This window comes from Mya arenaria, chromosome 3 (genome assembly GCF_026914265.1).
Source record: "Mya arenaria isolate MELC-2E11 chromosome 3, ASM2691426v1".
NCBI lineage: Eukaryota > Metazoa > Mollusca > Bivalvia > Myida > Myidae > Mya > Mya arenaria.
The window spans coordinates 30364983-30378471 of record NC_069124.1 but is presented as its reverse complement, the minus strand read 5'-3'; the positions used below and the strand labels follow the sequence as shown (position 1 = coordinate 30378471).

General features: G+C 39.1%; 1 protein-coding gene across 1 annotated transcript; it reads right to left on the bottom strand.

The window, feature by feature from the left end:
* Positions 1-68: 68 nt before the first annotated feature.
* LOC128228419 (uncharacterized) lies at positions 69-11838 on the bottom strand. Its single transcript, XM_052939722.1, has 5 exons — positions 11679-11838; positions 4545-4776; positions 3215-3354; positions 1787-1932; positions 69-1114 (listed from the first exon to the last, which is right to left on the bottom strand). The coding sequence occupies exons 1-5, from the start codon at positions 11740-11742 to the stop codon at positions 956-958; spliced, it is 741 nt and encodes a 246-aa protein (XP_052795682.1). The 5' UTR covers positions 11743-11838; the 3' UTR covers positions 69-955.
* Between the last annotated feature and the right edge of the window lie 1651 nt (positions 11839-13489).

The window sequence follows — 13489 nt, the reverse complement described above, 5'->3', positions numbered from 1 at the left end:
TAAGTTACCTTTTCCTTGAAGGAAAATTGTGCATACCGAGCTGTTACACAGGGTACAGTTATAATAACTTGTGTCGAGAATCTTTTATTAAAAAATGAATACAAACTTAACACTATCACAGTAACAGAATGAAAGGGGGCTGGTAGTATTTACATGCATAGATATTGAGCAGTCACATTGGAATAGTCAAACGACATTTAAGTCAGTAAAGAGGCTACATTAAGTAATGGTTAAATGTTGTAAGTATATACTTAAAAAAATAATGGATTGATGGGACACAGTCGAATAACCATTTATTTTGTGTAAGTACATACTAACAACCTTTACCATTTTACTGGTTTACATACTGTTGTGACAATACCTACTAAGTGGGCCAGCCACTGCTTATAACTAGCGGCTCACCTGATTAAGTTTGGATGACTGCTGATTTACTGTAATAAATGTATTGGCAAATTTGGATGCATACTGCCTTCTCAATGAACAAAACAATATGTTGACCACTAAACTTAATATTGAACTTGCTTTTACACATAATTTAACTTAGACAAATAAACAGATGTTTAAGAACAAAGTCACATAACATACAACATATTAAAGAATGAGTAGAAACCTAAAGAGTTCAATTTCATAAATACATATTTAAAGCAACATACTACAATAAAGCAAGCATAATTCTTAGTATGGACAACTAATATTACTTGAATGTTACGTGATATATTCTGGCAACACAAACTTGATATAATTGTTTACTTGTTTGTTAATGAGGGAAATTGCAAGTATTGCTCGTATTGAAAATATGCTGTTTTTGTGAAATAGGTCTAACAATGGTAACAGGAACAAAACGAGTGTTATGCACGTCTATAAACTGCAGTCAGGTTTTTCAAAAACCCTTAAAATGTAAACTAGTACATAAGAAAAATGTCTTCCGTAGGTGCCTTATCCTTATCCTCATTTTCTATGAGCTGGACAGATATACTGTGCCGGAAGGCGCGGTTGCAATGGGCACATCCGCCGGAGGAATCGGCGTCTCCTTGCCGCTTCCGGCATTCCACGTGTCAATGGGCGGTTCGGGGCTGGTGTAGGGTGGGGGCTGTGTCGGGTAATTGTTGGTTGCCTGTAAATTGTATTTTGTTTCAAGATAAAATGAATAAACAATGCCAGATGTAATCGGAGGATTGTTTAAAGAAATGATGTAATCTCGAGTTTTAATAAGGCTGGCTTTCGTGTGATGAAAAAATGCAGTATGTGTACTCATCAAATAGCAACGGTTGAACGTAGGTTGATCCACGCTTAACGTTTAAGACATAACGCATAAATGCTACAATGAGGGTGCGTTTGTCAAGCGATCATGTTCATGCAGCCATGCATTCGGATAGACCGTCAAGCTCTTAAAGGCGCACAATTTAGGTTGGTGAAAAATAATAATAAGAAAAATAAGTTTTATGCATTATCATGTTCAACTCATTTTACTTAAATGGTGAAGACAAAAAACAACATGATTTTAGTACACATATAGAAATATTAGCCTTTACAAAAAATATCAATCGCTTCGTGGTAAAGTCCTCATTTAAAACATGCTAATATTTCTTTATCTCTACCTTAATCATATGCATTTTTTTGTTTCCATCAATAAAGTCAAATAAGATAAAAACGAAAATGCATTTAGACTATTATTTGTTTTTGTTTTCTTTGTATCTACCTATAATGTGCACCTTTAAATCACCACTTAAAAAATAAAAGCACTTAAGTGATGGGAAACAGGCTAGTACCTGTCGACAGACATTACCTGTGAATATGTCGGCGGGCCGTCTGGAATCTTGTATTTGCCGCTAGTGGTGGACGGAGGAAGTTTGAAATCTTCTCCCCATCCCGCCGCCCGCCGGGGAACGGTGTACCGGCCGCCCGAGATGGTCTCGAGCCGCACTGGAACGTCTACCGGAAATAGATGTGCAACTTCATTATGCCAAGTCATGAAATCGTGACTAAAATAGCTTTTTATATGTTGACTGGTTGCTATTTATAGTCCTGACGTCATTAAAACCGCAAAAGCGAGTAAAGCATGCGTGAAAATTATCGTATAAAAATATATGGGACTCGCTCTTGTTTTCACGGCTATGCATCTAAAAACACTAATATTGGGGTTGTCCGGTTAGCGTACTCGCTTCTCACCAAGGGGACCCGGGTTCGATTCCAGGCCTGGGCGCATGTGAGTTTGGTTAGTGGTCACCAAGCCGGACAAGTGGGTTATCTCCGGGTACTCCGGTTTCCCTCACATCACCAGACCACACTCTCGTGTAACATAGTGCCAACGAGAGTGATAAGCTTACACACCTTTCTTCACAATCGTTGTAAAATATATAACGTTTAAACTAAACACTAATGTTATAATTAGTTTACTATTTGATACCAAAATTGCAGAAAATAGTAAGTCAAGTGAAAAAATAATCTGGTTTTAGGGGGAGTGAACCGATATGCCGGTACATTCTTTTTTTTAGGAAACTGACAACAAGACCTTTCGCCCACAAAGTCTACAGGAGAATAGAGATTGTTTAACATGTAAGGCTTTAGCTGAAAAGCGCTACTAACGCTATACAAAATCGTTGACTTTAAAAACAATGTTAGAGCATATATCAACATTTGTTGAAGGGTTACAGCCTTCAATTTGTTAATGTTAACACTCAGTATGATTTGCCACGCGCTTTATTTTCTCATAAAAAATATTTTTTTACAAAACATTAGCGAGTCCTTTTAAAGCTGCACTCTCACAGATCAAACGTTTTGACAACTTTTTTTTATTTTTTGTCTTGGAACGAGCCCTATTTTTGCGAAAATCCATCGAAATCAGTTATAGACTGCTGACAAAAACAGATCACAGTTTTTTATATTCAAGTTCAAAAAATGATGTTGTATGCCTTTTTCTGAAACATTAATTTTCGAACGGAAATATGAAAATCTGCGATCTGATCTTTCGTCAGCAATCTTTTATTATTTTTTGGCAGATATTTACGCAAAAATTTGGTCTTTCCAAGACAAAAAATAAAAAAGTTGTGAAAATGGTAAATCTGTAGGAGTGCAGCTTTAATTATTTTGATGCACTCAATGATTTTATAAGAATAATGCTTTTTGAAAAGTGACAACGAGGACACCATTCATTCGGTTACTTAAATGAAACCGCATTTTGAGAATTATTTGCAAGGGCCGCTATCCGTCCTACCGTTTGGTGAGCCAGTGGGGCGAGTTTTCCTCAGCTTCGCCTTCTTGTGCTTGTAACAGCCGAACGCGAAGCATGCGATCGAGAGGACGGCCAGCAGTGACGCCACGATGATCAGCGCCAACATCCGGCCCTTCCCGTGCCTGCAACGGATATACATGTACACAGGCATCGTCTAATGTGGAACAACAGGTAGTGTCAGTGCAGATATATTACCGGTTATAATGGTGTTGGTTGAAGCAGCTTTCTTTTCAAAAACAACGTATTCATGCTTGGAAATTATTGCATATATGCACATTTATATGGTAAACAGTCCTAGTTTAAAGTACTGTTTTCGATCAGTCGGTTGTTCGACAAGTAAACAAATAGCTATCTATGGTCTAAGACAACATTTCTAAATAATGAATAACAAATTTAACTACTTATACCATATAAACCGATAAAGATAGGTATTATGGACTTATAGTGCCCCTGGGTGACAGATTGGGCCTAAGTGATATCGGCCGGAATACCTAGGCTACCGACTGGGCCTCAGTGAAATCGACCAGAATCCCTAGGCTACTGACTAGGCCTAAGTAAGTGAAATCGGCAAGAATCCCTAGGCTACCGACTGGGCCTCAGTGAAATCGACCAGAATCCCAAGGTTACAGACTAGGCCTAAGTGAAATCGGCAAGAATCCTTAGGCTACAGGCTGGGCCTAGGTGAAATCGGTCAGAATCCCTACGTCACAGACTGGGCCAAAGTGAAATTAATATCGGTCAGAATCCTTGAGTAGCAGGCCGGGCCTAAGTAAAACAAATATCGGTCAGAAGCCTTAGGTCACAGACCTGGGTCTAAGTAAAACAAATATCGGTCAGAAGCCTTAGGTCATAGACTGGGCCTAAGTAGATACATATCGGTCAGAATCCTTAGGTCATAGACTGGGCCTAAGTAGATACATATCGGTCAGAATCCCTAGGTGACAAACTGGGCCTAAGTAAAACAAATATCGGTCAGAAGCCCTAGGTGACAGACTGGGCCTGAGTAAAATAAATATCGGGCTGAAATCCTAGGTCGCAGACTAGGTGTAAGTAAAATGAATATCGGTCAGAATCTCTTGGTCACAGACTGGGCCCCAGGGATTTATTAAGTAATTAAATAAATATTGGTCAGAATACAATTAGGTTAGTATCACTGATTTTGAATCGGTCCAGATTCATGCCTATACAATGGCAAAGTCTATGCAAATTTATGTTTCTTTTTCATCTTTGACACTTCTATTTATTGACTGCACACTACTACTACTACTAATAATAATAATAATATAATGGACGACTAGCAGACTGTCCTTACTCGACTGGTTCCGGTTCCTCTTCCTCACAACATTCCACATGGTCGTTCCGCTGGCAGCAGTGCACGGGGCACACGAGCCCGGGGTACACTTGCACACCAGAAGGCCACTCTTTCACGTGCGCACACAACACAATGTTCGCCTCTTCGCCAGGTGGATGGTCCTGGTCATCGCTATGGTCATCCCAGTCATGATCGCCAGGATGATGTGGTTGACCATGAACCGCCGACAGCGCTGAAAAAGTCACAATCGACCTGTTGGACTCGGTGTCGATAGTTTCATTTACGTATTCGTTATTAGAAAGAATTAAGTTGCAATTCAGAAAACCCCATCTTTTCTCTGTATACATCTGATCTTTATAATACTCATATCTCTGGTAAAGATGTCATCATATCCCACAAACGGTATAGCCCAATCACTTTTTCGGTTGGCTAGAATCAGTGTGTCGGCGAGATAAAATACTCTGTTCATTGCACATAATGTCCGGATTATAACTGTGTCATACCTGTCGTGGTTTTAAAATAACTCAGCACAAATGTCCACCACATTTAAAAGAAATGTGCAGGGTCTAGGTCCTGCCATTGTGTCAAGGTCACACTAAGCGGTCTAATGTCATCGGATGTTTGTTTATTTGAGTTTATCAAGGTCTGCCCGCGCCCATTGGCTGCATTATGGCTTGACCCCGCCTTGACGCCATCACGACTTAAATTGTGTTTAAATGCCATAAGTGACATAAGATAGAAGTGACAGCAATTCGCAGTCAAATCCAGACATTGGAAGACTTGAAGAAACAAGAGATCCGGGTGCGATACCCTAGCTCTTTGCGAAGAGATCTCTTGGTTCTTTAACGTGCTCGGTGTAAAGCACCGATACACGGGATACACGGGATACAACTTTCCTGGGTTGAACCAGTACTGAGTACACCACTTTTCCGAGCACTACCCTTTAAATGCCAAGCGCCAGGCAAGGGAGCTACTTGTACCAGCTTTTAACGTCTTTCGGTATGACGCGGCCCGGGATCGAACCCACGACCTCCCGCTCCGTAGGCCACAAGGCCATGGAGACGGATCATTCTCGTGTATGTGGTCATGTTACCCATTCATTTGTTTGTCATGCATGATTGAGTTTTGGTCACGAGTATAGGTCAAATGTCAGTGCTGCTTCCCATCAGTATTTAAATGCATGTCTTTTAAAACTTTTGAGATCTAGTACGGCCAATAATTTCTTCATGCATTAATGGATTTTGAAATAACTTGGCACCAATATAATTAAACCTTTAAGGCGACGTATCTGCGTGCAAGATCTCTGTCCCACATTGAAAGTCGATGACAAATGTATAGTTTAAATTGTATGTACTAATTAAAGGGACTAGGCACTAGATGGTCTAAAAATCGGCAAGTACAGTATTTCTTCAAAACAAGCTGAAAATTGTCAATGCGAGCAATTAGGAGGCCGATAATACATCAGTGTATATGATTAAAAGAATATTTTGTCGCTGTCTCAGCTGAGTTTACCCGTTTATAAATAGCGCATAATGGTCTTCCAGTTTATTGCATGTGTGGATATTTAGCATTTAAAAGTCACTTGACAAGTACAGATTCATATACCGACGCTATTTTAAATTTACTGGGATTTACGCAGTAAATCTTCAAGTTAAAGCTGCACTCTCACAGATTGAACGTTTTGACAACTTTTTTTTATTATTTGTCTTGGAACGAGCCAACTTTTGCGAAAAACCATGGAAACCAGTTATGTAAGACTGCTGACAAAAATAAGATCGCAGATTTTTATATTTAAGTTAAAAAACATGTTTTATCCATTTTTCTCAAACCGTTAATTCATATAACATTAATTTTCGAACGGAAATATGAAAATCTACGATCTCATTTTTTGTCAGCAAACTTATATCATTGGTTTGCAGATATTTACGCAAAAATTTGCTCTTTCCAAGACAAGAAATAAAAAAAGTTGTAAAAATAGTCAATCTGTGTGAGTGCAGCTTTAATGGAACACGCAAAAACTTCGAAAAATGCATGTGTCGTTTGGTATGTGATTCACCAGTAATTAAGAGTCAATGCGTTGTACACAATGATATAACTTTAATGCTAATTTTTGACAATGTTCTTTTTTTCTTGCAATTGTATCATCTGGTGTTAAGTCCCTTTAAAGAGTGTTCATTTGGTCATGCCCAGAATATGTTATTGTCAAGCATGAATGAACTTGGACAAACAGTTCATCACTGTGAATCGATTTGTCGCATGAAAGACGTTGATTCCTAGGTCAAGGTCACACTAAGAGGTCATGTGTTATGGATATTTGTTTAAATGTGTATAGTGTGTACGAAGCCTTAAATAAAATGTTAAATAGCTATCTATGTGATGATTATTTTTTTCATTTTATATAATTAAGTTTGAATCAAAAACTATTTGTTTAAAATCTATTTTAGCCGTAGTTTGCAGACGACATGCTTCCGCATGGATTTTGGCTCACGTTCAACATTCATACAAAACTGCGAATGGATCGAACAATTTCGGTATAAATAAAGTTATTTGATACTCTATCATATGCATGTGTCATGTCTGGTAACCTAATATTATTTATATATAGTGGCTGAAATCATTTTTGATCCAATCAGATGGCAGTATTTCTAAAAAAAATATATACTTTTAAAATCCATATTGATCGGCAAATCATGTGCCATATTTATTGGTTGACTCGCAAATTGATCTACTGGAAAAAAATATGGACAGTGAAAGAAATTAGCATTATGGCTCATATGAATAATGAGATGTTGAGACATTGCAAACTGTGAACGTATTAAAACATACTTAATAAACATTTATACCGAAAATGATACCACAAACGGCAAGTTTTCAGCCTCAAAATATTGAAAATCTTTAGTCAGAGTAAAAAATCAAAACCGGTTGTCCGGTTATCGCAGTGGTTAGCGCACTCGCTTAAACATAGGCCAACCGGGTTCGATTCCCGGCCTGGGCGCATGTGAGTTTGGTTTGTGGTCACCAAGCCGGACAAGTGGGTTTCGTCCCTCTGGCGTAACAACGTGCCAACAAAAGTGATTTGTATAATGTTGTTATAACTTTATTCACAATCGTTTTAAAATAAATAAGTTTAGATTAAGTAAAATTCAACAACTAAACAGAGAATTCACTTATTTGTTGATCGAGTACCTTAAAAAAGTATTCTTGTAAAAATTACATAAGGTTAATTTAAAGGTATGTAAAACATATTTAGCATTACACCCAAAGCTGATAATATTTTACTAGCACCACAAGTCATATCTATAAGTTTAAATGCGCAGTTGTTCCGAAACGCGAATGAATCAACGCGTATAAAGTATTGATTTCAAATGTTATGTCTATTATCGCAATTAAGTAATTTAAGCAGTATGCACTTGTTTTGTTCGTCTGACCTAGTTCATTATAAACTGTTCTCACACTTATATCCCAAACACATACCAATGCAGCCTACACGTTTGTTCTCTATTTTTTTTTAAACAAATGATAAAAACACAACTATTTATCGACTGACCGACCCACATTATTTATCGACCGACCAACCCACATAATTTTCGACCGACCGACACACTCTATTTATCAACCGACCGAGCAACACTATTTATTGACCGGCTGCGCCATACTATTTAACGACCGACCGACCAGCACCAGCATTATTTATCGACCGACTGAATCACACGTTTTTACCGACCGACCTACCCACAATATTTATAGACCGATCCACACTATTAATCGACCGACCGACCGACGCACATTATTTATCGACCAACCGAACCACACTATTTATTAACCGACCGACCGACCGACCCACAGTCAATCTACAGGAAAACAAAGAATGTTAAAAGTCTTGTTTAATTTCATATTTCGTGCCCGAGGCCCAGGTCCCAAACAGAAATAAAGGTCATACCTCGAGATCACAATGCATGACAAAATGTATTTACTTATGAGTTATTTACTTATGAGTGTTTTCGTGTCTGGTATGTATATAACCTGGTTACACTTGGGGATTTTTGACTTGGCACGAATACCATATCAAGACGGCGTGTCACATACACGACCAACGTTCCTTATTGAATATCAATGTCACCTACTAGTATGTAGATCAAATTTATTGGTTCTGTCTTATATGTGAGCGGCCATGACCACTTAACACTGGAGAAATAATTAATACATGTACACACAAAAATCATATTAAAAGAATGCCTTAACAAACAGTATCATTTCCATTATTTGATATACGTCTTATCGCCATTTGAATTTCTTCAATTGGTGTCTAGAGCTGTACGAGTGGTACAATTGCCTTTGAGGAAAAATATCCCTCTGCCATAACAAGGATCTTGTGTCTTGTGTATAATAACTTTTAATTATGCACTAGCGGTTTCAGGGAGTGGGGCGTACCCGGAAATAAGTTACAAAAAGTACCCTAACCACCAATGCGTTCATTCTAAACCTCATAAATTTCGGTTGAAAGGATGGGAGTATGCCAAACGTTGGCGCACCTAAGATACGCACTCTTTTACGTCGATTCCTGACTCCGCCACTGATATGTCTAGATTTACGAATGCGATCGATGTATTTTTTTAAAAAATAAGGAAGTGCTCACTGAATGGCTATATTTCAGAGCTGTTGTGGTAATCGACCGATCGGTAAACATAGGGATTCCCCATTTAGTGTTTTCCCGCTTGGGAAATATTCTATAATTTGTTGCCCCATCGGAAAACAAAGCGCCCATTTTACGCATACCTTAGTAAAATGTGCCTGTATCGCATAGGTAATTTTATATTGACACTTAAGCTACAAGTTGGAACATATTTCCCGACCAGGAAACACTAAAGGGGAACCCCCTTGTTAACATTTTTTCAAACAAGGAAACGCTAACGGGAACCGCTTTGTTTACATTTTTCCCGACCAGGAAACTCTAAAAAGGAATCCCTTTGTTAACATATTTCCCGACCAGGAAACACTAAAAGAAATCCCCTTGTTCAAATATTTCCCGACCACGAAACACTGAAGGAACCCCCTTGTTTACATATTTCCCGGCAAGGAAACACTTAAAGGGACCCCCTTGTTATATATTTCCCTACCAGGAAACTCTTAAAGGGAACCCCCTTCTCTTTAAAATTTACCGACAAGGAAACACTTAAAGGGAAACCTCCTTGTTTACATATTTCCCGACCAAGAAACACTAAGGGAAACTCCCTTGTTAACATATTTCCCGACCAGGAAAAACAAAAGGGACCCCCCCCTCCCTTGTTAACATATTTCCCGATCAAGAAACACTAAGGGAAACCCCCTTGTTTACATATTTCCCGACCAGGAAACACTTAAAGGGAACCCCCTTCTATATATAATTTTACCGACAAGGAAACACTTAAGGGGAACCCCCTTGTTTACATATTTCCCGACCAAGAAACACTAAGGAAAACTCCCTTGTTAACATATTTCCCGACCAGGAAAAACAAAAGGGATCCCCCTTGTTTACATATTTTATTACCTGTATACACTAACGGAAAACCCCTTTTTTATATATATTTCCCAACCAGGAAACAATAAGGGAACACCCTTGTTTACATATTTCCCGACCAGGGAACACTAAAGGGGAACCCCTTGTTCACATAATTCCCGACCAAGTTACACCAAAAGGGAACCCCCTTGTTAACATATTTTCCGACCAATAAACACTGAAAGGAAACCCCCATGTTCACATATTTCCCGACCAGGAAACATTAAAAGGGACCCCCTTGTTTACATATTTCCCGACCAGCAAACATTAAAAGGGAACCCCCTTGTTTACATATTTTCCGACCAGGAAACACTAAAAGGGAACCCCCTTGTTAACATATTTCCTCACCAGGAATCACCGAAGGGGAACCCCTTTTTTTTACATATTTCCCGACCAGGAAACATTCAAGGGAAAATCCCTTTGTTTCTCGATGAAGCAATTTGCTCCATTGTGTATGTTCCATTTCCATTTTTTTACTATTATTTATGTTAATATTAATTTTATTGCCAGAGATCATTGTCTACATCAGTTGCACTGATAAAATAGACATTTTGCAGGTGAGGCAAATGGGGTAGGGGACAAACTTAAATGGTTCTCTAAACTTAATGTTTCTTTTTATAAATACCTCGCTATGTATGAGCAACATTTGCCCCTGGGATAATTGTTTTGGAAGAGTTTTTGTTGAATTTAAAAAACTTCTTTCATGCCCTGTTAAGTATGGTAGGTAGGTCGAAAAATCTTTTTGGGGTAATTTTTTTAGCCATTTCCCCGGTATACCCCCGGACCTGGGGGGGGGGGCGAGGTTACAATTGACTGGTGCATTAGAGCATCGATACACGCTGTATTAGCATCGCTGATATTGTTAAATGCCAAAAACTTCAGATAGATTAAATCAAACAAATGTAAACATATATTTCTCAAGGCAATGAAAATGCCGAGGCTCGGGGCAAAAAATAGGTAAGTCGAGAAACCTGAAACAAACATAGCACGCCTTTTTGAATAGTCAACTATAGCTAGAAATCAATGTTGATTCTTTAATACTAGCCGCAAAAGAGACCAAAACGCGAAAAAAGAAAAAAAAAACATGTAGGTAAATAAAAATGCAACAAATAAACATTGTAATAGAATGTTTCAGCCAATTTCGCCGAGGAAAACGACCTGAAAAATTATCGAAATCGAAATACCCTCGCGGGCAACTCAGGTCTTGTGTTTATATGACATGACATATCCACGAAGGATTTGGGGGGGGGGGGGGCAAGTTAACCCCGCCTCAACACTCGGGGCAAATATAACCCCGAGGGTAACTCTCGCCATATAAACAGGGTAATACACATGTGTTGAGCCGTTCTCGAAAGGTGGTTTAAAGTAAAAAAATGCCTGACGGTCGTTCTTCATTTGAAATCCATATTTCAAGTTCTATATACACAAAAAAATCAATCAATCGACCGATCAATCAATCAATCAATCAATCAATCAATCAATCAATCAATCAATCAATCAATCAATCAATCAATTATGTTTCAATAACAATGTAGAAAACGCGGGAACAAAATAAAATCAATAGAAATTAAACAAAATATTGTTTTGAAAACGCTTACCCACAAAACAGAGAAGGAAAATTCCAATTCTCCTTGTGTCTACCATGATTAAAACACTAAACATGACACACTCTGTGATATTGCGTGTCTTTAAATGTATGATTTTGGCTCACTACCAAGTGTTTGGGCGCTTTAACAAAATATCCCGTTTCTTTTAATTGTTCATCTACCCTTTCGGATGGCAGTGCGCTAGTTCAGTTTTTAGGTCAGGACCGTCACGATGCTTTTGTTCAATAAACTGTTTTATGTCTCTTTAAATGGTATGATCGATACGACATTCATTATAAATAATTCATTGAAATTCTATCCTTGAATGATTGGTTTTCAAGTATGAATGTATAAATATCATTAAAACCAGTATGAAGAGGAAGTATAGTTTATAAAGACAGCAAAGTTTTGTAAGACTACGCAATTCACAATTTTAATTGCATGTTTACAGTAAAGAAGCCTTTGACTAAATTATTCAAATTAGTAAAAAAAATCATGAACAAATTTATCACCGTGGTGGTACCGGGGTAATCCGTGTTGTTGGATTCGTGTTGAATCCGTGTTGGATTCATGTTTGCTCTGTATTGGCTCCGTGTTGGATCCATGTTGGCTCCGTGTTCAGTCCGTGTTCAGTCCGTTGTAGTGCCGTGTTGGGTCCGGGCTGGTCCGATGATATGCGACCGTCGGGGGACCGTCGACTTTATTATTTCACCCAAGACTACCCCGGACCAATACGGACCACCCCAAATCAAGATATCTCTTGATCCATGGGTGTTCCGTGCTATTCCGGGGTGGTCCGTGTTAGGTGGGTCCGGCTTTCATGTGACTGTAGCTTTACAGTAGCAGAGGAATAGCTGTAACAGTTAAAGTAAAGTAGCTGAAACAGTAGCAGAAGCAGTAGAGAAACTGTAACAGTAGCAATAGCAGTAGCTGTCGCCGAGCCAGTCGATAAACAGTAGCAGTAACTGTTGCAATAGCAGAAGAGTAACAACAGCAGTATCTGTCTTGGAACCAGTCGATAAACAGTAGCAGTAACTGTTGCTGTAGCAGAAGAGTAGCAGCAGCAGTAGCTATCGCGGAACCAGTCGATAAACAGTAGGAGTAACTGTCGCAGTAGCAGTAACTGTCGCAGTAGCAGTAGCTCTCGCAGTAGCAGTAGATAAACAGTAGCAGAAGATAAACAGTAGCAGTAGATAAACCGTAGCAGAAGCTGTCACAGTAGCAGTAACTGTCGCAGTAGCTGTCGCAGAAGCAGTAGCTCTCGCAGTAGCAGTAGCTGTCGCAGTAGCAGTAGCTGTCGCAGTAGCAGTAGATAAACAGTAGCAGAAGATAAACAGTAGCAGTAGATAAACCGTAGCAGAAGCTGTCGCAGTAGCAGTAGATAAACAGTAGCAGTAGATAAACAGTAGCAGTAGATGTCGCAGTAGCAGTAGTTGTCGCGGTAGCAGTAGATAAACAGTAGCAGAAGCTGTCGCAGTAGCAGTAGCTGTCGCAGTAGCAGTAGATAAACAGTAGCAGAAGCTGTCACAGTAGCTGTCGCAGTAGCAGTAGATAAACAGTAGCAGTAGCTGTCGCAGTAGCAGTAGATAAACAGTAGCAGTAGCTGTCGCAGTAGCAGTAGCTGTCGCAGTAGCAGTAGATAAACAGTAGCAGTAGCTGTCGCAGTAGCAGTAACTGTCGCAGTAGCAGTAGATAAACAGTAGCAGTAGCTGTCGCAGTAGCAGTAGCTGTCGCAGTAGCTGTCGCAGTAGCAGTAGATCAACAGTAGCAGAAGCTGTCACAGTAGCAGTAGATAAACAGTAGCAGAAGCTGTCGCAGTTGCA